At 42.8% G+C, this 25,455-nt stretch overlaps 1 protein-coding gene across 1 annotated transcript in view; it reads left to right on the top strand.

The window, feature by feature from the left end:
* Nucleotides 1-23,202, top strand: part of RNF24 (ring finger protein 24) — a 142,449-nt gene extending 119,247 nt beyond the window's left edge. Inside the window, exons 3-6 of the mRNA XM_082644365.1 lie at nt 723-765; nt 2,880-2,921; nt 15,724-15,803; nt 16,549-23,202. Of these exons, the coding sequence (XP_082500491.1) occupies nt 723-765; nt 2,880-2,921; nt 15,724-15,803; nt 16,549-16,687 (304 nt within the window). The 3' untranslated portion in view covers nt 16,688-23,202. The remainder of the gene's footprint in view (nt 1-722; nt 766-2,879; nt 2,922-15,723; nt 15,804-16,548) is intronic.
* Nucleotides 23,203-25,455: the final 2,253 nt, after the last annotated feature.

Below are 25,455 nucleotides of genomic sequence, written 5' to 3'. Positions count from 1 at the left end.
CCCCAAATTGGAAGTAACCTAAATATTTGTCAACAGTGGAATGGATAGTTTTATATTCATTCATAAAATGGAACACTATATGTCAGTCAAAAATATAATTACTGCAACAACATGGATGAATTTCACAAGTAATTGTCGACTGAAAGAAGCCAACACAGGAGAGTATATACCAGATGATCCATTTATGTGAAGTTCAAAAACAAGCATAGTTAATCTACAGTGATAAAAATTAGGATAGTTTTAGGGGTGAATATTGATTGGGAAGAGTCATTTCAGGGATGCTGGAAATGGGTGATAGTTACAGTGGTGTGTATAATTTTTTTTAATACTTATCTGTATTCTTGAGGCTTTTGCACATTATTAGATGTATATTATATTGATACTTCAATTTTTTAATTAAGAAAAGTGTGGTATATTAAATATTATTGAAATAAGTGGACTATTGTCAATATAAAAAATTGAGCCTTCTTCATTAAAATATTTGAGATTTTGTTTTAATGAGATTTCACTTGAACTTATATATCTGGATAATATTCTATGGTTCAATGGTCACTTTCTCATAACATGGTAACAGATATGTCATTTGAGTATATTCTAGAATAAAGATTCTGGATTTAAACCATAAATGATATAAATTAATACCAAAAATAAGCAGTTTTAAAATTTTTGTCAAATTCTTATACGGAAATCTCAGTATTGCATTTCTCATTTCTGTCTTTTAGGCTAAGACATCAAGCACACAAAGAATTTTATGCCTACAAACAGGTGAGAGAGATTTACTTAAGATTGGCTTTGATCATGTTGTTCACCAAAAAAATGAGACCTCAGGTTTCCAATCATATTTTAAACTGGGACTAGATTTACTTGTGTTCATTTTAGCATTTTGCTTGCCAATTTGCCATACAAAATACTTCAAGCGTTCCTTTTTTTTTTTTTTTTTTTTTTTGGCTGTGTTGGGTCTTCGTTGCTGTACACGGGCTTTCTCTAGTTGCGGCGAGTGGGGGCTACTCTTCGTTGCAGTGCCTGGGCTTATTGCGGTGACTTCTCTTAAGTATTACTTGAAGTTATAGAAAGTTCAAATGATAAAATAATATAACTTAACAGGGAACTTTGGCCAATATTTTGGTAAAGGAAAATGCTGTAGCTTAAAATCCTTAAACTTAGTATTATCCTAATGGAGTTCAGAGATTCCATTAAATGAAATTTTTACCTTCTTCATTAGAAGACATACTAGTTCTTCAGAGGTAACCAGCTGTATTATACTCATCTCATCTCCTCCCCTTTGTACTTTAAATGTTAGTTCACGTCACACCACTGGAAGTCCAGATACTTCAGTCATTGCTATTAACTCCTAGCCCTTTGTACTATCCCTTTGCTGATATGTTCTTTAAGGTAATAAATTTAGCTTTTCTTGAAGGCCAGTAAAATTTGTTTTTTCTTCCATATGTCATCCATTAATATTTTACCACTGATACCAAACAGTGGGCCTAGGTGTTTCTTAATTTTCTTTTGACCCTGAGCATGAAATTATTTTTGTCATCCATAGCAATTTGGGAGGGGGGGAGAGATGGGGGGTGCCAAGCTTCAGTTTATTTGGGTCTTTAATCTTGCTGACACTGATGTTACACACCATGTCGTCATTTTAGGATTACATATCTTTTTGTCCATGTCTCTTTGAAATCTGAGCTCATTGGTGAGTTCCTTAGATGTCCACACTGATGTCCACAGGTAACCATACATGGGTCTCGTGTGGGATTCATATACAGAGATGAATGTCTTAGTTTTCTAAAGGAATGAATCTTTTTGTCTCAATTTTTGTCTCAAATTGTTTTTTGAGGAACCTCCACACTGTTTTCCATAGTGGCTGCACCAACTTACATTCCCACCAACAGCGTAGGAGGGTTCCCTTTTCTCCACACCCTCGCCAGCATTTGTTATCTGTAGACTTTTTAATGATGACCATTCTGACTGGTGGGAGGTGATACCCCATTGTAGTTTTGATTTTCATTCCTCTGATAATTAGTGATGTTGAGCATCTTTTCATGTGCCTGTTGTCCATCTGTATGTCTTCTTTGGAGAACTGTCTACTTAGGTCTGCTGCCCATTTTTCAATTGGGTTGTTTGTTTTTTGTTATTGAGTTGTATGCGCTGTTTGTATATTTTGGAAATTAAGCCCTTGTCAGTGGCATCATTTGCAAATATTTTCTCCCAGTCCTTAAATTGTCTTTTCGTTTTGTTTATGGTTTCCTTTGCTGTGCAGAAGCTTTTAAGCTTGATTAGGTCCTATTTGTTTAGAGATGTTCTTTTTAAATAGTCATCTGCCCTCTTGTCATTTTGCATTCTTTTTAACTGATATCCAGTCACCACAAAGTCAGGTTAGGGACAGCACCTGGATGAGTTTTAAACCCACTTACATAATTCTGCATAGAGCTACAGTTTTCTGAGGATAGTAATGTATAATAATAAGCAAAGCTTCCAAAATTAAGACTGACCTTACTTTTCAGTCTTTTATAAATTACCAGTCTGTCCCATGAGTCAATACTGTGTTTTACCAAATCATGAGGCAAGCAATCCCATTTACTTTCCCCCCATATTAGCACATAACTCCAGACAGGCATGTGTTAATTTCTTCTCCCAAAATTTAATCTATTCTCAAAGAGATTTTAAAATTGCTTTTCAGGAGAATACTGCACCATTGCTCAAGTTAAAAGAATGTTGCTAAAATATTCTATCTCAAACTGTTAAGAGATTCTCTCTAATACTGAACATGAGGTGAAATGAGCTATATACAGAAAAGAAAAATATTTGTAAGAATAATGAGAAACCTTTTAAATTACAGATTTAAATGGGCATAAAAGCATACTTTTTTTGTCTTACAGGTTATATTAAAAGAAAAAGTAAAAGAACTGAATTTACATGAGGTAAGTTGCCTGTAAGTATTTTAATCTGTTCTTGAGTATATTCTAACAGAAGTGGTATGCTGTGGTATGCTTAAACATCTGTATTTTCAGACGCTGAAAAAAATTGGGCTTATTTTGATCAGCTTAATAGAATATTTGAGGGTGAGGTCACATAAAAATCAATTTTGTGAAGACTTATAAGAGTGTAAAATTACTCATTTTTAATAGGGATGGTGCCAGTGTAAGATTTCATAGCAGCAGGGATGCTGCTTGCTGTCCATGCTATACGAGTAGGAGATAGATATAAACAAGTTTTTCTATTCAAGATGAATTTGCACTAATTTCACTCTTGAAAATGTTCCCAGAAGTCCTTTCTTACCAATGGCACAAACAAGGCAGTGATTACTTCATGAAGGTGGGGGTTTGGGGAGGTGAGACAGAGGGATGGAATAGGGAAGAACATATAGGGAGAGACATGAACTCTTGGACTTGTCTAGTAATGAGGTTGCGTGGTTGGGGTGTTCGCTATATTGTTATGCTTTCTAAGCTATATACAGATGTGTGTGTGTATCCTGCTATGCACCTTAAGACACGTAGTCTATAGTAATTCTTGTTTATTTTATTCCTTGTCTTGCCACTGATTTCAAATGCTCAGAGTTTTTATTTTTAATTTTAGGGCCCTTTCTCTTCTACCCTTTCTGAGTTTTTTAATTGGTGTTTAAAGCAAGGACTTGAAAAGCTACACATTGTAGTATCTATGTTTTATATAGCATAACTGTGGTGAAGCTACATTACCAGTCTCTTCAAAGACAGTTAATTTGTGAAATTATTTGAATAATAATTTAAAAATAATGGTTTATATTATTGTTGAACACTTTGAAATCATCTACTGCTCCTTTACTCTTTTTTTTAAATATTTACTTATTTATTTGGTTGCACTGGGTCTTAGTTGCGGCAGGCGGGCTCCTTAGTTGCGGCATGCATGTGAGATCTAGTTCCCTGACCAGGGATCAAACCCAGGCCCCCTGCATTGGGAGCTCAGAGTCTTAACCACTGTGCCACTAGGGAAGTCCCTCCTTTGCTCTTTCTGCATACTTTTTATCAAAGAGTTGATATGGTACAGCATTTCAGAACTAACCTTGGATTAAACTCAAGCATCAAATACTGTTTGATTTAAAAATTTTTCCCAAAACAGTAACAGAAAGTGATCCTCTTCTGTTTGGAGTCTTTTTGATGACCATAAATGAAAAGATCAAATTCTGACATACGTTAACAATACTGAATAACCATGTTTGTCAGGAATAGAAGTCTTCCTTATTGGTTTGACCCATTAGTTTAGAATCTTTATCCTGAATAAGTGAATTGTGTTGCATCATTACGTATCAGAGTTAGTATCCCAACCGCACCCACTAATTCCAGTTTCACTGTGCCTAAGAAAACCTAACCTTGCTCTACAACTTGTTTCCAGAGGCCAGTCATGTACTTTTCGCAGTTTGGTCCTTTTTGGATGCACTTCTTTGTGTTGAAACTATTTTGTCAAACTTCTTTGTATGTGTGCATTCCTGTAGCCTAATTATACAATGATACATAGCTTGTTCCTGTGTAAGCACATGGAATTTCAATATGAATAATGTTATTAGTGAATAATTATAATAGTGGAAAATCAGAGACAAGCTAAATGTCCATCAGTAGTGTAACAAATAAATAAAACATGATACACTGGAAGATTATCCATCAAGAGAGGGAGGGAGGAAGGAAAAGAAGGAAACGTGGTACAGTGATTCATACAGTGAGGTACTATACGGCAGGCAAAATTAAGGAACAAGCTCCATCTATAAACACGTCAACCTAGATAGATCTCTAACGGGATCTTGAAAAAGCAAGTTGCAAAATGATATAAATGTTCATATCATGTATGTAAACTAAGATAAACACATTTTTCATGGATTTATATGCATACTGCATAGTGTTTGAAAAGGATGCATAATGATCACACAGAGGAGGAGAGAAGAGGGAAAAGATTAGGGGAAGTTGGTCAAAAAGGGATGTTAATTTTATATATAATGTTATTAATTTTAAAGAAGGAAAGTAAGTTAATATATTATTTTAAAAATACAGTTGAGGAATTCCCTGGAGGTCCAGTGGTTAGGACTCCGTGCTGTCACTGCCAAGGGCCCAGGTTCAATCCCTGATCAGGGAACTAAGATCCCACAAGCCACGTGGCAAAAAAAATCTAAAAAATACAGTTGAGGGCTTCCCTGGTGGCGCAGTGGTTGAGAGTCTGCCTGCCGATGCAGGGGACACAGTTCGTGCCCCGGTCTGGGAAGATCCCACATGCCACGGAGCGGCTAGGCCCGTGAGCCATGGCCACTGAGCCTGCGCGTCTGGAGCCTGTGCTCCGCAACAGGAGAGACCACAACAGTGAGAGGCCCGCATACAGCAAAAAAAAAAAGTACAGTTGACCCTTGAACGACATGGGTTTGAAATGCACGGGTCCACTTATACGCAGATTTTTTTCAATAGTGAATACTACAGTATTACACGGTCTGTGGTTGTTTGAATCTGTGGATGATCCCACATGCCGTGCGGTGTGGCCAAAAGTTTTATATATATATATATATATATATATATATATATATATATAAATAGATAGATAGATAAATAAATAAATAAATTGCATCTAATGGAGTCTTGGTATCAAGAGAAACAGAAAGGTGCCATGGAAGCTGTGACACACTGGGGCATGCAAGGTCCTGTGTTAAAGAAGTTGTCAGCACTCACCTCTAGCTAATTGTTACCATAGGGGAATATAGGCTATTGCCAACTATTGCCAGATCTGGGGGTTTTTTAAGAGAAGCCTGAGAGCCTTGACATTAGTCTGTGATCTGCTTGTCATTTGCATTTAGTCTTTGATTTGTTCACCACAGTGTCCCCAGCTCTGGTTATGGTGAATGGTTGCTTTCTCCACTTAATTTCTTTTGCACCTTTATCAAAAATCAAATGGCCATATTTTGGTGAGTCTATTTCTGGATTCTCTATTCTGTTCCATTGATTTCTGTGCCTGTGTCCCTTCACCAATACCACAGTTTTGATTACTGTATTTTTATAGCAAGTCTTAAAATCAGGTAATATGATTCCTCCAACTTTATTCTTCTTTTCCAAAACTGTTTTAGCTAGTCTGGTTCCTTTGCTCTTCCATGTAAATTGTAACAGCAGCTTGTCTATCTGTACACACACAAAAACAACAAAAATCCTGCTGGAATCTTGATTAGTATTGCATTAAATATATAAATCAGGGGGAAATTTGGTATCTTTACCATGTTGAGTTTTCTAATATGTAAAAACACATTATGTCTTTATATTTAAAGTGAGTGTTTTTATAGACAGAATATAGTTAGGTCATGTTTTTTAATCCACCCTGCCAACCTGTCTTTTAATTGATGTGTTTAGACCATTTATGTTCAATGCAATTATTGATGTGTTTGAAATTAGGTCTACTCTTTTACTATTTATCTTCTGCTTTTGCCCCCCTTTCTTATTCCTTTGTTTCCTCCTACCTTCTTTTGGGTTATTTGAACATTTTTAGTATTTTATCTATTGTGATTTTATCTTTTTGTATAATTTTCTAGTGGTTACTTAGGGATTACAAAATAAATACCTAGAATCAATTTTTTAGCACTTCATTTGTAATGTGGAAACCTTATCACCATATAGATCCCTTTACTTTTACCCCTTTATACAGTAAGTGTCATATTACACCTATACACATTGAAAATGGCATCAGACAGTGTTACATTTTTTACTTTTAACCATCAGATATATTTTAAAGAATTCAGGAGGGGACGAATAGTTTGTTATATTTATCCAGATATTTACCGTTTCTGTTGCTCTTAATTCCCAATGTTCCAAGTTTCCTTCTTATGTCATTTTCCTTCTATGTGATGAACCTCCTTTAGCAATTCTTTTAGAGCAGATCTGCTGGCTATGAATTGTATTAGTTTGCCTTCATCTGAGAATGTCTTTATTTCACCTTTATTCCTGGGTTATTTCTTTTCCTTCAGCACTTTTAAAATGTTGTGCCACTTCCTTCTGACCTCCATGGTTTCTGATGAGAAATTCATAGTCATTTGAATCATCGATCTCCTATCCATAATGTGTCATTTTTCTCTGGCTGCTTTCAAGATTTTTTTCTATGTCTTTAGTTTTCAGCAATTTGATTATGATACGTCTCAGCATGGATTTCTTTGGATTTTTCCTGTTTGGGGTTTACTCAGCTTCATAAATATGTAGGTTTGTCTTTCGCCAAGCTTGGGAAGTTTTCAAACATTATTTCTTCAAATATTTTTTCTGTACTGTATTTTTTCTATCCTGCCACTCTCCCAGAGAAGGCCTCATCCACCTGCTGTGGCCATGTGGGCCAATCAGAACCCTGAGCCCACATCTACAGTACAGTACAGTGATACAGCCATCCATATAGCTTCTAAATTTGAACATGTTTGGGTCCATCCCCTCTTCTGGCAGGGTGATACTGCCTATACATACAGAAAGGAAAGGAGAACCTGCTCCCTCCTGCATCTCAGCAGCAGGTGGGATCCTAGCTGCACAAGGACCAGGAAAAGTCATCTTTAGGTCAGTTTTCCTGGATCAGGCAGAGAGTGGGTGAGGAGTCATGTGGCAGACATGCTATGGCCCTGCTCTACCCGACTTTCCACAAGAAGAGACTGTAGGAAGGTAACCCCATTGGAGTTGCCCCCCTGTGTAAAATGAAGTTAGGAACATCTTTTCCTTCTCCTCACCTCCCCACAAGCTCATTCCCTTCCCTTTGGTCCAGTGAGGAGGGGGTCTGGTGGTACAAGTTTTGCCACATCCCTTTCTTATGTAGGGTTTATATGAGATATAAACCCTCTCAGTCTTTCTAGGATTACTGATCAATCTTCTTATAAATCACATTACTCAAATTAATTTTAAAATTATAATATGAATACTTAGAGCCCAACTGAGTTTCGTCCCTCAGTTTAAATTGTAAAAATTGTTTTACAAAAACAGTTTAAAAAAAAAAACCCAAAGCATGTATAGGGAGCTGACAGTATAGAGGACCCTAGAGATTGAGTGGGCAAAGTATAGTCCCTCCCTGCCCTCAAGGAGCACTGGTCCCACAGGAAAGAAAGTCATAAGCCAGTAAGGCAAGGACAGTAAAGGGCTGAGCACACGAACACATGAGGGCCATGGAACGGACGTCCCACTGCACTTCAGTTTGGAACAGGAAAGTCAGATCTTTCCTGAGCAGCACAGCCATGTTTAGAGTGCTTTCATAGCTTTTAAAGATTCCAACCTTAAATGACACGTCTGAACTGGGAATGCTGCCTTTGCAAAAGATATGATTATCCTCGTAACCATTCAAGGAAAGGTATATTAGTGTTCACTACCACCATCAAAGAATGATTGTATATTTAAAAGAAAATCATTTTGGCTAAATTCCCTGAGCTGTGGGTCATTTTCATTGTGTGACGTTGTCTTCCCCACATGACTCTCCACTCCCTAGCTTGCATTTTGAGGTAAATTTATAGACTGTGTCAACCCCTTGAAAATTGTCAAGTCCTTCCTTCTTGGTCATTTTAGGGATCATGCACTCTGTGAATATTAGAAAATTAGGCTTCTTTCCAGTATATATGCTATGGTCACTAAAAGCCATTTTTCCCTTGAAATTTGTTTTATTTATGGGTATAATCTCAGTGTAAAGAAAATGGAATCATGTATACAAGGTGGCAAAATTACCAAGATGTCTGTTTCTTCATATAATTTATCTTAGGAGCAAGGGAACTGACACTTTAAAAAATTTAGGTGAGGTAAGTATTATTCCTTATTTTGCTTTTGTAAAAATTGAGGTTTAAGAAAGTTGAGGAAAATGGGCATGTCCTCTAGCTTCTGAGTGTGGAGAAAGAAGGTGACCCTATCTTTCTGAGTCTGGAGCCTTCACATTATGATGCCCCTACTGCACCCACAAACTTGAAGCTTCTGCTGTTCCTCAAGCTGTAAAAAATTACTTTGAAATGCCGTGACCTGGCTTCCTTTTGTTCTCTGCAGATGCCATCAATAACATGTAAAACAAATAAACTCAAGTATCTATAGACTGACCAATCAGTAAATGGATGTCCTAGCCCTGTTTCTGACAGGGCTGATAGGATCTATTCTTTTTTTTTTTTTTTTTTTTTTTGACAAGAAAGTAGTGTTTATTGGTGGGCATGGGTGAGGAGGGGGCAGCACCAAGGCTCTCACAAGTGCAGGGCCCGCCATTTGTCCAGGGGGCCGCGATTAGGGATGTACTTGACCCCACAGCCATCTGGGATGAGCCACTTTTCTGCCACCATGTTTTCAAATTCATCTACATTAAACTTAGTAAATCCCCACTTCTTGGAGATGTGGATCTTCTGGCGGCCAGGGAACTTGAACTTGGCCCTGCGGAGGGCCTCAGCCACATGCTCCTTGTTCTGCAGCTTGGTGCAGATGGACATTATGACCTGGCCAATGTGGACCCTGGCCACTGTACCCTGGGGCTTTCCAAAGGCACCACGCATACCCGTCTGGAGCCTAGATTGGGGACAGCATGCCAATCATTAATGTCCATTGGAAAGGGCTGTCTCCAAGGTCCCTTAGGGCAACCCATACAGGCAACAGGCTGCATACACTACCGAGGAGGCTGCTGTTTGCAGCCATTGCGCACCAGGCCCCCATGTGGAAAAGAGCACAGTTGGCTTAACTGGCTGCAAAGGATCTATTCTTTGACTTCAAAAAATGAAGAGTGATGGGAATGTTTCCTATCCTCATTCTATGAGGCCAGTATTGCCCTAATATCAAGACCAGTCAATGACATCATAAAAAAAGAAAACTCCAAACCAATATTCCTTATGAATATAGTTGTAAAAATCCTCAACAAAATACTAGCATACCAAATTCAGCAGCATATAAAAAGGATTATATATCATAACTAAATGGAATTTATCCCAGGAATACAAGGTTGGTTCAACAAAGGAAAAGGAGTCAATGTAATACCCCCTATTGACAGAATAAAGGAGTAGGGAGAACACATGACTACCTTAATAGATGCAGAAAAAGCATTTGACAAAATTCAACATCTTTTATGATAATACTCAATAAACTAGAAGCAGAAGGGAACTTCTGCAACTTGATAAAGATTTCTATGAAAAACCCACAACTGGGCTTCCCTGGTGGTGTAGTGGTTAAGAATCCGCCTGCCAATGCAGGGGACACGGGTTCAAGCCCTGGTCTGGGAAGATCCCACATGCCGCGGAGCAACTAAGCCCGTGCGCCACAACTACTGAGCCTGCACTCTAGAGCCCCCAAGCCACAACTACTGAGCCCACATGCCACAACTACTGAAGCCTGCGTGCCTAGAGCCTGTGCTCCGCAACAAGAGAAGCCACCACAGTGAGAAGCCCACGCACCGCAATGAAGAGTAGCCCCCACTCACCGCAACTAGAGAAAGCCCACACGCAGCAACGAAGACCCAAAGCAGCCAATAAATAAATAGATAAATAAAAATTTTTAAAAAAACCCACAACTAACATCATACTTAATGAAAGACTGAAAGCTTTTCCTCTTAAGGGGAAACAAGACAAGGATGCCTACTCTTATCACTTTTATTCAGCATTGTACTGGAGGGGTCTAGGCAGAGCAGTTAGGCAAGAAAAAGTAATCAAAGGCATCCAGATTGGAAAGAAAGAAGTAAAGCTATATTTGCAGATATGATTTTGTAAACACAGAAACCCCTAAAGAATCCACCAAAAATCACAAGATAAATGAGTTCAATAAATTTCCAGGATAAAGATCAATATACAAAAATCAGCTGTAGGGACTTCCCTGGTGGTCCAGTGGTAAAGAATCTGCCTTCCAATGCAGGGGACGTGGGTTCAACCCCTGGTCAGGGAACTAAGATCCCACATGCTGTGGGGTAACTAAGCCCACACGCCACAACTACTGAGCTCACACGCCTCAACTAGAGAGCCTGCACGCGGCAAACTACAGAGCCCACGTGCCCTGGAGCCTGCGTGCCACAACTAGAGAAGAGAAAACCCGCAGGCCACAGCTAGAGAGAAGCCCACACGCTGCAACAAAAGATCCCACATACCTCAATGAAGATCCCGTGTGCCGCAACTGAGACCCGATGCAGCCAAAAATAAAATAAATAAAGTAAATTAAATAAATAAATAAAATCAGCTGTATTTCTATCCAGTGGCAATGAACAATCTGAAAATGAAATTAAGAAAGCAATTCCAATTACAATAGCATCAAAAAGAACAAGATTCCTAGGCATAAATTTAACAAAAGAAGCTCAGACTTGTACACTGAAAAATTATAAAACATCATTGAAAGATATTATAGAAGACCTAAATGAATGGAAAGACATCCTTTGTTCATGGTTTGGAAGACTTACTATTGTTAATATAGCAGTATTCCCCCCAGATATTTACAAAATCAACACAACTCCTGTCAAAATCACAGCTGCCCTTTCTTTTTTTTTGTAGAAATTAACAAGCAGAATTTAAAATTCACATGGAAATGCAGAAGACCCTGAATGGCCAAACACAGTCTTAAAAAAGGAGAGGATTGGAGGATTCACACCTCCCAATATCAGAACTTACTGCAAAGCTACAGTATTTAAGACAGTGTGATACTGGCAGATAGACAGACATACAGATCAATGGAATAGAATGGAATAGAAATGAGAGTTCAGAAATAAACCCATACATTTATGGTCAACTGATTTTCAACAAGGGTGCCAAGACATCCAATAGGAAAAGAGTAGTCTATTCAACAAATGGTTCTGGGATAACTAGATACACACAAAAAAGAATGAAATTGGAGCCCTGCTTCACATCATACACAAAGGAACTCAAAAATGAATCAAAGACCTAAATGTAACAACTAAAACAACAAAACTCTTAGAAGTAAACATAAATATATATCTTCGTGGCTTTGGATTAGACAATGATTTCCTATATACAACACCTAAAAGCACAACCAGCCAAAGAAAAAACTAGATAAATCGAACTTCATCAGAACTTAAAACTTTTGTGCTTCAAAGGACATTATCAAGAAAGTAAAGAGGGGCTTCCCTGGTGGCGCAGTGGTTGAGAGTTCGTGCCTCAGTCCGGGAAGATCCCACATGCCGCGGAGCGGCTGGGCCCGTGAGCCGTGGCCGCTGAGCCTGCGCGTCCCAGAGCCTGTGCTCTGCAACGGGCAAGGCCACAACAGTGAGAGGCCCGTGTACTGCAAAAAAAAAAAAAAAAGTAAAGAGACAGGGACTTCCCTGGTGGTCCAGTGGTTAAGAATCTGCCTTCCAATGCAGGGGACACGGGTTCAGTCCCTGATGGGGGAACTAAGATCCCACATGTCACAGGGCAACTAAGCCCACATGCCACAACTAGAGAGCCTACACGCTGCAACTACTGAGCCTGTGCACTCTGGAGCCCGCACGCCGCAACTAGAGAGAGAAGCCCACTCACCACAACGAAAGATCCTGCGTGCCACAACTAAGACCCGATGCAGCCAAATAAATATTTTTTTAAAGACATTGAAAAAAAAGAAGAAAGTAAAGAGACAAACCACAGGGAGAAAATATTTGCAAATCTTATATCTGATAAGAGTTTGGTATCCAGAATACATAAAGAACGCTTACAACTCAATAATAAAAAGCCTACAAAATAAAAAGATCTGCAAATACTTTGTCCCAGTCTTTTTATCCTAACAGGATCTTTTGCAGAGCAAAAGTTTTTAAATTTGATGAAATCCAGTTTATCAATCTTTTTTGGTTTCTTGGTGCCTATGGATGTCCCATTGCTCCAACACCATTTGTTGGAAAGGCTGTCCTTCTGCCATTGAAATGCTTTTGCACCTTTGTCAAAATCAGTTGGCTATCTGATAAGGGATTTGTGTCTAGTATATATAAAGAAGTCTCACAACTCAATAATAAAAAGAAAAATTACCCAACTAAAAAACGGGCAAAGAATTTGAAAAGACGTTTCTCCAAAGAAGGTATACAAATGGCCAGTAAGCACATTGTTAGTCATTCGGGAAATGCAAATCAAACCCCCAATGAGATGTCACTTCATACCATCTAGGATGGATATAATCAAAGAGACAATAATAATAACCTGAAGATATGGAGAAATTGGAGCCCTCATACACTGCTGGTGAGAATGTGAAATGGTTTGGCCACTTTGGAAAACAGTTTAGTAGTTCCTCAAAAAGGTAAACATAGAGCTACCATATGACCCAGCAATTCTACTCCTAGATATACACCCAAGAGAAATGAAAACTCTTAACAGATACTTGTGCACCAATGTTTAGAGCAAGATTATTCACAATAGCCAAAAGGTATAAACAACCCAAGTGGCCATCAACAGATGAATGGATAAATGTGGTATATTCATATAACGGAATACTATTTTGCCACAAAAAAGAATGAAGTATTGATTCATGCTACAGCATGAGTGAACTTTGAAGGTATCTTTCTAAGTGAAAGGAGACAGGCACAAAAGACCACATGTTGTATGATACCATTACATGATTCCATTCCACTTTGAAATGACCAGAATAAACAAATCCATCAAGACAGGAAGTTGATTAGTGGTTGCCAGGGGAGAAGGTGGAATGGGGGGTGACTGCTTATGGACATGGGCTTTTGGAGGCAGATGATAAAAATGTTCTGGAATTAGTATGATGGTTGCACAACTCTATGAATATATGAAAAACTGCTGAATTGTACACTTTACAGGGGTGAATATTATGATGTGTGAATTATATATCTCCATTTTTAAAAAGGAATGAGAGAAACAATCTTGTTGAAATACTAGAAAGCAAAGCTCATTTGCAAAATATGATCTGTAAATTTGTAAAACTAGTTTGACCCTTGAGGGAACTTCTAAGAAGTCAGATCTAAGGCTTTTCTCTTCATGACTGACCTTGGCTTTTGGTCAACTTTAGTGCTTAACACGTCAGAATTTATCTTGGTTTTTTTTTTCAGGTGACTATGGTTTTAGAATTTTTTAAGAAGAACGTAATAGCCATTAATAGTAACTCCATTTGAAAAGGCTATAAATCTAATTTTGGATTCTGGAAAAATAACCAAAGCAACGTCTTGCCCTTTGGTAGGATCAGCACTGAATCTCTACAGGGCAGAGCCAGCAGTCCTCACCCTGTTTCAGAAGGCTATGCTGGGAGGGAAGCTGGGTTAAGGCCAGAGGACCTTTTCACACAGTGTAGGAGGTGGGAACATCATTCTCCCTTTACAGATGGGAAGCAGAAGCCCAAAAAAGATCATCCCAAGGCTGGAACCGCTAGTTTCTCATCTTTACCCACAGCTTGTTCTTAACCTTCCTCCAGAAAACAAAAATGGGCTTGAAAGTAGTACACCCATCACTAAATTTAAACATGAATAAAAACAACTGGTATTGGTAGACTGCCTTACTGCCTCCTCAGGCCTGCCCCCAACCTGAGCTGATGACAGTCCCAGGCAGGGGGTTGGGGGTATGTAGGATCCTCACTCTACAGATGAAGCAACAGAGCTTGAGAGGCATCATGATGGCAGAAGTCACACAGCTTGGGTGTCCGAGCCAAGGCCAGCCATCTGTCCTGCCTTCCTCCCTGCTCTCCTGTCTCAGCAGTAATGCCAAATCTGATAAGACAGGTATCCATGCTCCTCCTCCTGTGAAGATCTTGTCTGCTATATACACAAGGCCCTGAGAGCTCCCTGGAGAAGGGTTTGGAAGACCAACAGCCACAGCACTGGCCACGGGACACCAAAAGCCATGTGTCCTGTCACATAACTTAAGAATACTGGGTTACTTGTTATAGGTTAAGAAACAGGTGACAGGGAGGCAGGTCAGCAGTCTGGACAAGAAATGGTGATGGTTGAACCAGGATCCCTGGAGATGGACAGGGAAGCAAGCAGGGAGGAGTGCAAGCTTTGGGCAGATGAAAGTGTAACAGACCTTGGTCCCCAGCCAGACCTGGCCACTCACCTCAGGCAACATGGTTACTGCTCTGAGTTTCTGTTTCCCCATTTGTAAAGTGAGTAAATGGGATGATACTTGGTGTCCCTGGGCACTGGTAAGTGCCCAAGTAGTGGTTGGAACGCAGCATCTGGCTTTGAAGAAGGCTTCTTTCCAAGCAGTGGAGGCTAGCCACCTGTCAGAACAATCCTGCCCCATCTGCACATTTTCATAAGGTTAAATTCAGTGACTCTTGAATAACTTTTTATAAGACAAAGACAGACACTGACAGAAGGACAGTGCCAAAATAAGGGGCCCCAGGAACTACAAGAAGCATACTACTGCAGGCTGTGCCATGGATTATAGTTTCCACGTTATGAAAACTGGAGAAAGGAGAGCCCCAGGGCCTGCCCCAGGGTGTGAGTAGTCCCTTCAGGGGCCCTGCTGCTGAGCAGTCAGAGCATTCCCTGCAGAAAGTCAGCCCCTTGGCACAGCACAGAAAATTACATTATGCTCAGTCTATCTGGTGAGAATAAACCTAAGTCAGACTCTGCTGATGGACTGAAGTAAAGGAACCTGCCTCTCGCTTTCTGTCTTCTCCCATCTGCCCTCCATCTTGAAGACACATGACAGGAAGAGCAGGAGATTCTTCTTCAGAAGACCTTGCCGATTCAAGCCTGTTTCTTTCACTTAAAGAGTTGTGGGACATTTGAAGTCCCTTCAAATGGCTGGGCCTCGGGTGCCTGCACTTTACATTGGCCTGGGAGAGTCCTTAGCAGATACTTTGCCTCATCTGTGAATCTGTCTTTCAGCTCTGTGCAGTGTGCCTAGAAGACTTCAAGCCTCGAGATGAGTTGGGGATTTGTCCATGTAAGCATGCCTTCCACAGAAAGTAAGTATTGGTGTGGAATTATTTAAGAGGACCTGAGTTTGAGGCACATTGACCAACTCACTTGTAGGCTTGGGGCAGTGCCAGACAAGCTTGATGGCTTCATGATTGGTTTATAATGCAGAAAGCTGAGCGCCCTACAGGCTGTTTTGTGTGTGTGACATTAGGAGGGATCAGAGTGGTGGTGGAACGTGAATACCAAGGCCGGACTTCAGGCAGAGCCCAGACAAGCCCACACCTCCTTGGAGCCCAGGCTATAAAGAGCTGTTTTACTGGAACTTTCCAATGAGAGTTTCCTTTCCTAAAAACATTTTAATCTAAACCATAGTTATTTTAAATCAAAATAAATAGTCTGAATGTAAATAGTAGTGTGGGACCATCTCCTCCCCCTTCCTACAGACATATTTAACATTCCCCCTCTCTAGTAATTTTATGTGTTTTGTATTTCTATTAGAAAACTTCATTTCTCCTCCTTCCCACCACCCTCCTCAATGTACTTCATTCTTTAAGAAGTCATGGATGACTGAGGGTATAGCATACTGACTGTAGCTTCTTGGAAAACTGGAGTCTGGTTCCTCCAGAGGGTGAAATTCATTCTCCACCCAGTGGTAGAACTCTTTGGGACCTGGCTGTTCACTCCAGTCCCCACCTCTGAGCAACAGACATGTTCTACATATGAGGCATGTGGGCAGGGGGTGCCACGAGCATGGGACTGACATCTTCCTTCTTGTGGTGTCTCGTTCTGCAGGTGCCTTATTAAGTGGCTGGAGGTTCGCAAAGTATGTCCACTGTGCAACATGCCGGTTCTGCAGCTGGCCCAGTTGCATAGTAAGCAGGACCGTGGACCCCCACAGGGGCCCCTCCCCGGGGCAGAGAACATTGTATAGCTCATCACAAGGATCAAACTGTTGCAGGAGCCAATGTCTGCGTGGAGCCAGGAGGAACACAAGCAGTCTCTGTGTTGGCTGCACTACCTGGGGCACCAGCTGCCGCTTCCTTTGTCTAATGAACTCTTGGGCCAACTAGGCTGGGAACCGAGACTTCTGGGTCTTGTGACAACCAAAGCACTCTGACACCACCCCATGCCAAGAGAAGAGGAGTAGATGAGCCTGCGGGTTTGGTTCGAGAACCTCATGAGGGTCTCTTGCTAACTCCATTGCACTGTCTCCCAGACACTTATCTCCATGTCAAGGTGAATCTTTATCAAGCAGAAAGGACGAGAAACACAAGTGTTAGAGAAGGGAACTGAGTGCAGGTCTTTAAAGCCACCCCCACCCTGACCCTGTGGACACATGAGCTTCTATGCAGGCAGTGCATGCCTTTGCAGCAGCAAACCCTCCTAGCAGCCCCAGCCAAGTAAAAACAGTGGTTACCTCAGCCCAAGCACAACCGGCTGCAGTGCCGGAGGCAGTGCCAACAAGGCTTTTCACGTTATGTCCCTTTGATAAGGCCATCTTGGAACCCAAGGGCTTTGGTTACAAAAAAGCAGCAGTACCCGTCACCACTGGTCCTGCCTCAAGTTCACACCACCTGCTTATCAAATCATCTAAGCTAAAAACATTAGATGTGCTTGGAAAGGTCTGGTCAAAAGCCATTTCCTCTTGTTTCCCCTCCTACTCACCAGTGAGGCACAGCCAAGCTGCCATCAGGAGCCCCAGCAGGGGGTGGGCCTCTGAGCCCATGCTGTCCCTGTATGACCTGGGGGCCTCAGGATGCTGCCCACATTCCCACGTATGCAGTGTGGCTCCAGCATACCTGCTGGTCTTGGCCCACTGCCTCAGTAGGAAGCTGCTGTAAGCCCCTCATATGGCTCCAAAGAGGAGCATCTTACTGATAACGGCCAGTCCCCTTGGCCCTGCTGAGCTGAGAGGAGGATGCTAACCCCCTTGCTTCTCCCCATCCTTCTCTGTTCTCTTCCCTCTCTTTCTACTCAAAAGAAAATGCCCATCGTTGACTTAACAACTTAAAGTATCCCAAATAAGATCCCTATGTAATTCTGAAGCCAGGGAAATGCTAGAAATTGTGAATAGTTTCAGGAAGCTCCTGCAAGGCTATTCACCATTGGTGTGTGCTTCAGTATTTGGACTTGGATAACTTGTCTTTATAGGGGAGAAATGCATGCTGCTTTTTGGCTCTTTCTGTCCAACTTTTCTAGAAATGACTCAGTACAGCAGGATTCATGACTATTTTATAAGTTAGCTATGTGAAACAGCATTGGGTCAGAGAGAAAGTGCTCTTCCACAGCCCTGCTCTCCACCTCCCTCCATCACAGGGGTGGGACTCCTCATCAACAGCTTCGCCTCTCTGCTCCATCCCGCAAGTATGAGTGGGGGCAGTTTCTCATTGGAAATACAGCCTGCATGATACGGAGAGAGTGGAGGAAACTTTGCTACTCTGTTCATGGCATATCTCCAGGAATTTTCTTGGAATCCAGCCTCTACCATCTTAGAATGGGCGAGGGAACCTGTCCTTGGCTCAGGTGGCTGGGATCAGATGAGGAGGAAAATTCCCATTAGCCTAGAAAAGTTCTGGGCAGAATCCAGTTTGGGAAATTACAAATCCAGTTGGTCGGAATTGGCTGTACCCTATGTGTGACCTATTCATGGTATGCTAACTGGACTGCTTCTTTAAACAGGGCAAGGGAAGTGTGGAATATTTTTATATGAAAGCCTTAGTCTATCTGGCACCCATGAAAAGAACTATTTGTACACCTACTTTCACCCTCCGTTTCTGCATTCTCTATTTTGTAGCACAACAGAGTTGAATGCTGCAGAGCACCCAGTTGATAGTGAAATGTTTTCAGTGACCACTGTCAGAAGTAGGCTTACTCTGGACTAGCCTCATTCATAGCCAACACTCACCATTTTCACATAATGGCTTTGGGACAAATGTCACCTCTTAGTTATGGGGTTCCAATAGGAAATAGAACTTTTCCCTTCAAAGGAGGAATTCTTGTGTTCTATACTGCAAATTATTTCATCTCACAGCTTTTGTAGGATTATAGCCTTTCAGTGCATCAGTACCAAGGAGACAGCCTCACGAAGTCCCTCTGTTTGTAAGGAGGCAAATTAATTCATCTCAGTGTCACAGCTAAAGGCCAGTTGGACCAGACATTCGAAGCCCATCCATTAGAGGAAAGCTTGAGAGTGCTGTGCACTCCCTAGGCACCATCATGGGTCTGCTTTACACCATGACCTGAACACTTGTGAATGTGCAGGGCTTTTAAAAACCCAGCTCTTCGAAGGTGGGGCTTGACACTGGAGGGGTTAAGAGTGTTTGCTCTGCTTGTAGTCATCTTCCCTTTCTTGGCTTGGTGTCCTTCTATTGCAGCATGGCCAGTGTCACCTGCAGTAGTAGTTATTATTCTTAGCAACACAACGTGAATGTGTTTGCTCCCCACATCTGGGTCCTCCTCCAGAACGTCCCTGTGCTGCACTGCTGTAACTGAGAACGGCCAGGGTTTAATTTATGTCTTCCTTTAATTCTGATTAAAATCACAGTTTTATGTGAAGGACAAGGTCAAATCTCCATTCAAAAACAATCATTTTTAAAGAACAAGGATCCCTTAATACTCTTTGATCAAGCTCACACCTCACAGTGAGACCAGTGAGGCTGCCCTGTCCAAATCTATCTCCATGAGTTGTTGACCTTTTGTTAATCTGTAGACATGTGAGGACTCTGGTCTGCTTTGGGGCCACTGGCAGGTAATGTGATTTTTTAACTTCATCTTAATGTGTCTTAAGCGACTCAGAGATTGGGTGTTGCGTGCTGTGGGTTAGTGGAGCAAAACTCAGACTCAACTGGACTCCATGGGTGGGTGAATCATTATCTAGTTGTTACTAGGGGTACAGCTGAATTCAGCTGGCTTTAGGAACAGGGAACAAAACCAGCCTGACTTGATTCCTGGTTGAGTAGGCCTAACATGCTAGTTGTCATCTGCTGCTTTTCTTTGCCACAGTGATTTGGTTAGGCCTATCCCTAGTAGTTAAGGCCCTAGCCAAGGAACAGGACAAGACAGTAATGGCCAGATGGGAGCAGGTGGCCCATGGGGAAGTCTGGGCTGAAGGATACAGGGGACCTCACACCATTGCCAAACACACTGTTCTTGACAAGTCTTGACAAAGATCCTTTCCCCAGTGCCTAGCCCCTCAAATCCATCAAACGAATGACCTCACGCCCTGTTCCTTTCCACATTACCCACTCCAAAGCCTATCATCTTCATGGCCTGGTCTCATTCTGCTAAGCTGCCCTGAATGACTGTAGTAACTTTTTCTGAGAGGTTTTCTGGGAATTATGAAATGCACACAGGGAGGCATCCCCAGAGCTCTGTAGAGAAAACGTGCTCAGCTTGATTTGAATCACCCCCTTGCCACTCACTAGCTACGTGCCTTCCTGCAAGTTAGCCTCCCAAAGCCTGTTTCCTTATCCGCCCACCCAGGGATTGTAGGAAGGGTGTCCCCACCAGCTTTTGTGGGGAATTGGCCACCATGTCTGGAGCCCAGCAGGCAGGCCTAGAGTCATGGGGGCTGGTGCTACTAGTTGACACTAGTCAACTGGCCACATGGGGCTCCTCTGTTGTCCCTGAAGAAACAACCTCAGCAGAGAGCCTCCTGAGATGTAGGGGCTCTCCCCTGGGTCCCAGTTCACCTGGCTCCCTTCCCTTTCCCCTCTTTATCTTCCTTAGTCACTTCCATTTACCTTTGCCCACGGTGCTCCCCAACATGGTTGCTCAGTGCTGAATATTCCTTAATTTTTTGAATAGGTAATCCCTTAAAGTGGTTCACAAATCATAAACAGTTAAGTCTTCCTTGCATCCCTGACCTCCAAGCAAGCCAAGTTCCTCACCCCTTCAGCACCCACTATTAGTTCCTTGTGGATTCTTCCAGAGATTATTTATGCATGTACAAGTACACACACATGTATGTACATGTGCATGGGGTGTGGGTATGTGTGTGTATATATATATATACACACAGACACACACACACAGTTGTCCCTTGAACAACACAGGTTAGGGGCGCTGACCCCCTGTACAGCCTGCACATAACTTTACAGTCAGCCCTCCATATCCGTGGTTCGGCATCCAAGGATTCATCCAACTTTGGATCGTGTAGAATGTATTCACTGAAAAAAATCCACGTGTAAGTAGACCTGCTCAGTTCAAACCTATATTGTTCAAGAATCAACTGTGTGTATGTGTGTAATTTTTTTTCTTTTTTACTTATGTAATACCAGACAAGTATATTCAAGGAACATTCCTAGTCATGTGGGAAGAACCATCCCAGAAGTCAGAATATCTGTAAAGGTGAGCCCAGAATTGGGGGATATTTCTATAATCACATTCCTTTTGAATAAGGCATATTTTCCACTGATTGCAGCATGATGAAATTCTAGTTTGCTATCCCAATCAAACTACAATCCCTCCCTGACCCTAACCACTGATGCCCAAATAACAAAAGACAGCACAACCAGTTTCCAGCCTATCTTTCTGAGTCTGTTGCAGGACACTCAAGAGCAGGCTCCACAGCCAAAAGCAACAGCACAGTGCAGCAGCTTTTGCAGGAGCCTGGACAGGCTGCAGCTGCACCTCAGCCTCCCAATCCAGTTTCAAGTGAGGACCAAGAGCCCAGCAGTGACGTCTGGTTACAACTGTCATGGTTTCTTAGGCAAGCCCATGTTTTTGAGGCAGGAGTTTGAGAAGCAGCAGTAACTGAAGGCTGAGGCATCCTTGTTTTGTGGGGCAGATGTCTCAGATGTTGCTAAGCAAATAGGTGGTCAGCTGCCTCGGCATTAACAGCAGATATGGCCGAACGTTCAAGTTCATGAACCTACTCCCTTTCCCTTCCCTTTTTTTTTTTTTTTTTTTTTTTTGCGGTACGCGGGCCTCTCACTGCTGTGGCCTCTCCTGTTGCGGAGCACAGGCTCCGGACGCGCAGGCTCAGCGGCCATGGCTCACGGGCCCAGCCGCTCCGCGGCATGTGGGATCTTCCCGGACCGGGGCACGAACCCGTGTCCCCTGCATCGGCAGGCAGACCCTCAACCACTGTGCCACCAGGGAAGCCCCCCTTCCCACACTTCGTGAACACACTAAAAAGAAAATGTTCCCATAGAGTTTCTCCTCGCCCAACGTTTTTTCAACAGAAATTATCCCACCAACATTTTCTTTAAAAAACAAAAAAAATTAAGTTCATTCTTGCCCCTGCAGGAGATCCAGGTTAAAGCTGCTTCCTCCAGGCAGCCTTGCGGGGAGGGGCATGGACTTGTGCCTCTCATTCCTCACCCACCTCCCTGGTATCCTGTCACACAGAACAGCAGCCCAGGGATTCCCTAGATTAAAAGTGCAACTTGGGCCCCTGACCTGAAACTTGCAAAGGAACTGTATGTGAAACTCCACTCTTCTGTCATTTGATGAACCTCTTGTCTTTCACCATTAGCATTTAGGAATTTGAGTAAAGGAGATGAAAGTGTCTAAATTCTGGTGAAATTTGCAGTTGATAACTGGAGAATGCTGGGTCATGTTCCTTTAGTAGATTAACGAAGGCTTCCACATGCCATGGAATGTGCTTCCATTTGATTGGGAACATGAGGAAAACAGAGGGGCTTGTTCAGTAAATGTTATTATTCCAGTTCAGCTTCAGAGCCTAAATTGTTGTTGCAAGATGCAGAGTTTTATTCCACTTTTAGACCAAGCATTAGCACACTTGGCTTACCGACCCAGTGCTCACTTCTGTGGCTATAGTGTCAGGGCCTCCCTGCTCCAGGGACATGTAACCACATTGTGGGCCCCACCAGTATCAAGGGACTTGTCTATTCTTCCATGAAGCCCCTCTCAGCTCCCTGGGCCAGTACAAGGCTGGCGGACCTGTGTCTCGGGCCAGGTGCACACCATCCCTCCATCCACCCCTTCCCTCCCAGGCCCCCCTGCTAGAGCAGGAGAGGCAGATGGGGCTAGTGTTAGGAAGTCCTTCCTGGTGACAGCTCAGTCTTCCAAGAGAGTGTTCCTGAACTGTCATCTCTGGGTCTCTTGACAGATCTTTGCCAGGAAGAGTGGATATTAGTCCTATAGTTTTAAGCCCATTGGGGTTTATTCACTAGATATCGTATAACTCCCTCAAAAAAAGGTTTATGAAATGCTGAACCTCAGGTTTCATAGACATGTTTGTACACTAAGAATTATGCAGCAGAATATTTTTAAACATTCGCAGTTTTTTGTAAGCTATATATTTTTGTATATTTAATTGCTATTTTAAAATTTTAATGCATTTTGCTAATACTCTTGTTTAAAAAATAAGACATGCATGTAATTGACTTAAATGTAAATAAAAAGAAGATTTTAAAAATACTTTGTGCTGAGCATGTACGCACCCTTGGTCACCCACATCCCACTTAAGCCCATGTAGCAAGAGCTGAAGGGTGGTTCTGAACAAACAGAATTGGTCAACAGCAACAGGTGATTGTGACAGAGGAGCCTGGCTTCTCTCTTCCCATGGTGTGGGGTGCTAGTCAGGGGTGACGAGTGGAGCACCAGGCCACAGCAAAGGAGAAGGCAGAGAGGCCAGGGCCCCCCTGCCACCCTGGCCTCAGCACCACAGGTGTGGCTGGACACAGTCAAGCAGTCTCCCAAATGTGGACACCAGTGCTCAGAAGGGTTGCAGTGGTGGAACTGGCCCACACCTCACCCCTCTAGCTATATCCCAGGTCTGGAAATACCAACTATTCTGTTGGGAGAAGAAAAAAACATCTCCTGGTCCAAAGCCATCCTGTGGCAGCTACTGTTTCTACTCACCAACCCTCACTAGGACTCTGCAGCTCAGCTTTGGCCCCATAGCTTCAGGGAAACTGCTCCCCCTCAAGGCCATCCATGGCCCTGCAACCAAATCTGTGCCACCTCTGAAACCTCCTCTTAATGCAGGTGCCTGGAAAGCTCCTCTCCCCTCAAGTCTCCTGAGCAACAGGTCCCCTGCGCTAGTCCCCTCTGACCACTCTTCAGTGTTCTTTGCAGCCTCTTCCTTCTCTGCACATCTCTTGTTATTCTCACTCTACCTTGGGATTCACTAAATTCCCACCTACATTTTACCCACCTATATGCATATCATTCTCAGGTCTCTGACCTAAATATCCAGCTACCTATTTGGCATCAAAAATCAGGCAGCCCAAAACCAAGTCTCCCCGGCAAGCCTAGGTGCCCTCACAGAACCTCCTTCCCCCACTTCCAATCTCCACATCTCTAAACTCAACCCTCTAAAGCATCTCTACCTGACCATCCACTGTTCCCATCTTGGTTTGACCACCTTCCTTTCATACCTGGACCATGACCACAGCCACTACCACCCCCACTGCCTCTAACAGGGGAGTGTGGGATGGGACCCTCAGGCTAGTATTTGGAGGGCTGACTGGAAGGGATAACTGCTGAGATGAGACAGGGCAGTGGCTTAGACCAGGGTGGTAGCTGTGGTGACGAAAGACTGAGTTTACATGCATCTCACAAACTGGAGGTAGTGAAGTGGCAGGAAACTGGGAGAGGATGCTGGCGGAGCTTCAGGGGAGAGATGGAGATATTTCTGTGTAAAGATGGCCTTGGAGATACAGAAGAGAAGGGAAGGGGGAAAGGGGAAGGGGGAAGAGGGAAGAGAAGGCAGTCAATGCCTTGGGACTGGAGCTCAGAGGCAAGGGCTGGGCCAGACATGCTACCTTAGAAATCAGAGTCAAGGTGAGTGCTGATGACTGCTTAAGGAGATCAAGGATTGAGCCTGAGGGCTAGCAATATCTAATTATCTTCAGTGGAGAATAAAGTGGCAGAGATAAAGTGGCCTAGGAGATAGAAGGAAAAGCAGGGGGGGTCTGCAGTGTTAGAACTGAGGAAGATGATAACATGAAATGTCCATTAGATTTAGCAACTGAGATTCACTGGAGTAAAAAGGATGGGCTGAGCACAAAGCACAAAGAGAAGTCACAGAGGCAGTTTCTCAAGAGCACGAAGTGGTGAATCCATGGAGGTGGAAGGCGACTTCAAGGCACAAGAGGAAAGGGGGCTCTGCCGGATTCTAGCTGTGTGACTTTGGGCAGGTTTCCTCCTCTATAAGTTGTGGAGATGACAAGGGCTGCATGACACGACCCACAAAAAGCAATGGCACAGCCTCGTGAGCACAGTAACTGCGGGGAGAGCAGGCGGGACCCCACAAGGCCTCAGAGGTCAACCGGGGTCTCCATGGGCAGCAAACGGGCTCACGCTGGCTCCATTCCTCGGTCCAGAGGAAGAAGCCAACCTCTACCAAGACTCCATCTAGAAACCTGTCTCTCCTCAAGCAGCCTTTTGAGCCTCCCACGCGCAGCCCCTCCACTAGATCCAACTGAGCCAGCCTCCCAGGCAGTTTCCAGCAAGCACAAGGCAGGGAGCAGAAGGCGGGAGAGCCCCACCCTGCTCTCCATGAGCTGATCAATAGACACCTCAATTCCTCCCTCTCTACCAGCCTGAAATAACCAGATCCCCCCCACCACTCCCTGAAAAGCTGTCGATACTGGCAGCCCTCTTTTGTCTGCTTTTAGTCTTCCAGATGTGCTTTTTCTACTAGCTTACTCACTTCCATCACATCAATTATCCCTCCACTACCCAAGGAAATTCTGCCCAGGGGAGAAGTCCTTTCCCTCCAAACAG

This window comes from Mesoplodon mirus (genome assembly GCF_964341445.2).
Source record: "Mesoplodon mirus genome assembly, chromosome: 15".
NCBI lineage: Eukaryota > Metazoa > Chordata > Mammalia > Artiodactyla > Ziphiidae > Mesoplodon > Mesoplodon mirus.
Note: the sequence above shows the minus strand (reverse complement) of the source record. Positions and strands in the feature narration are given on the sequence as shown.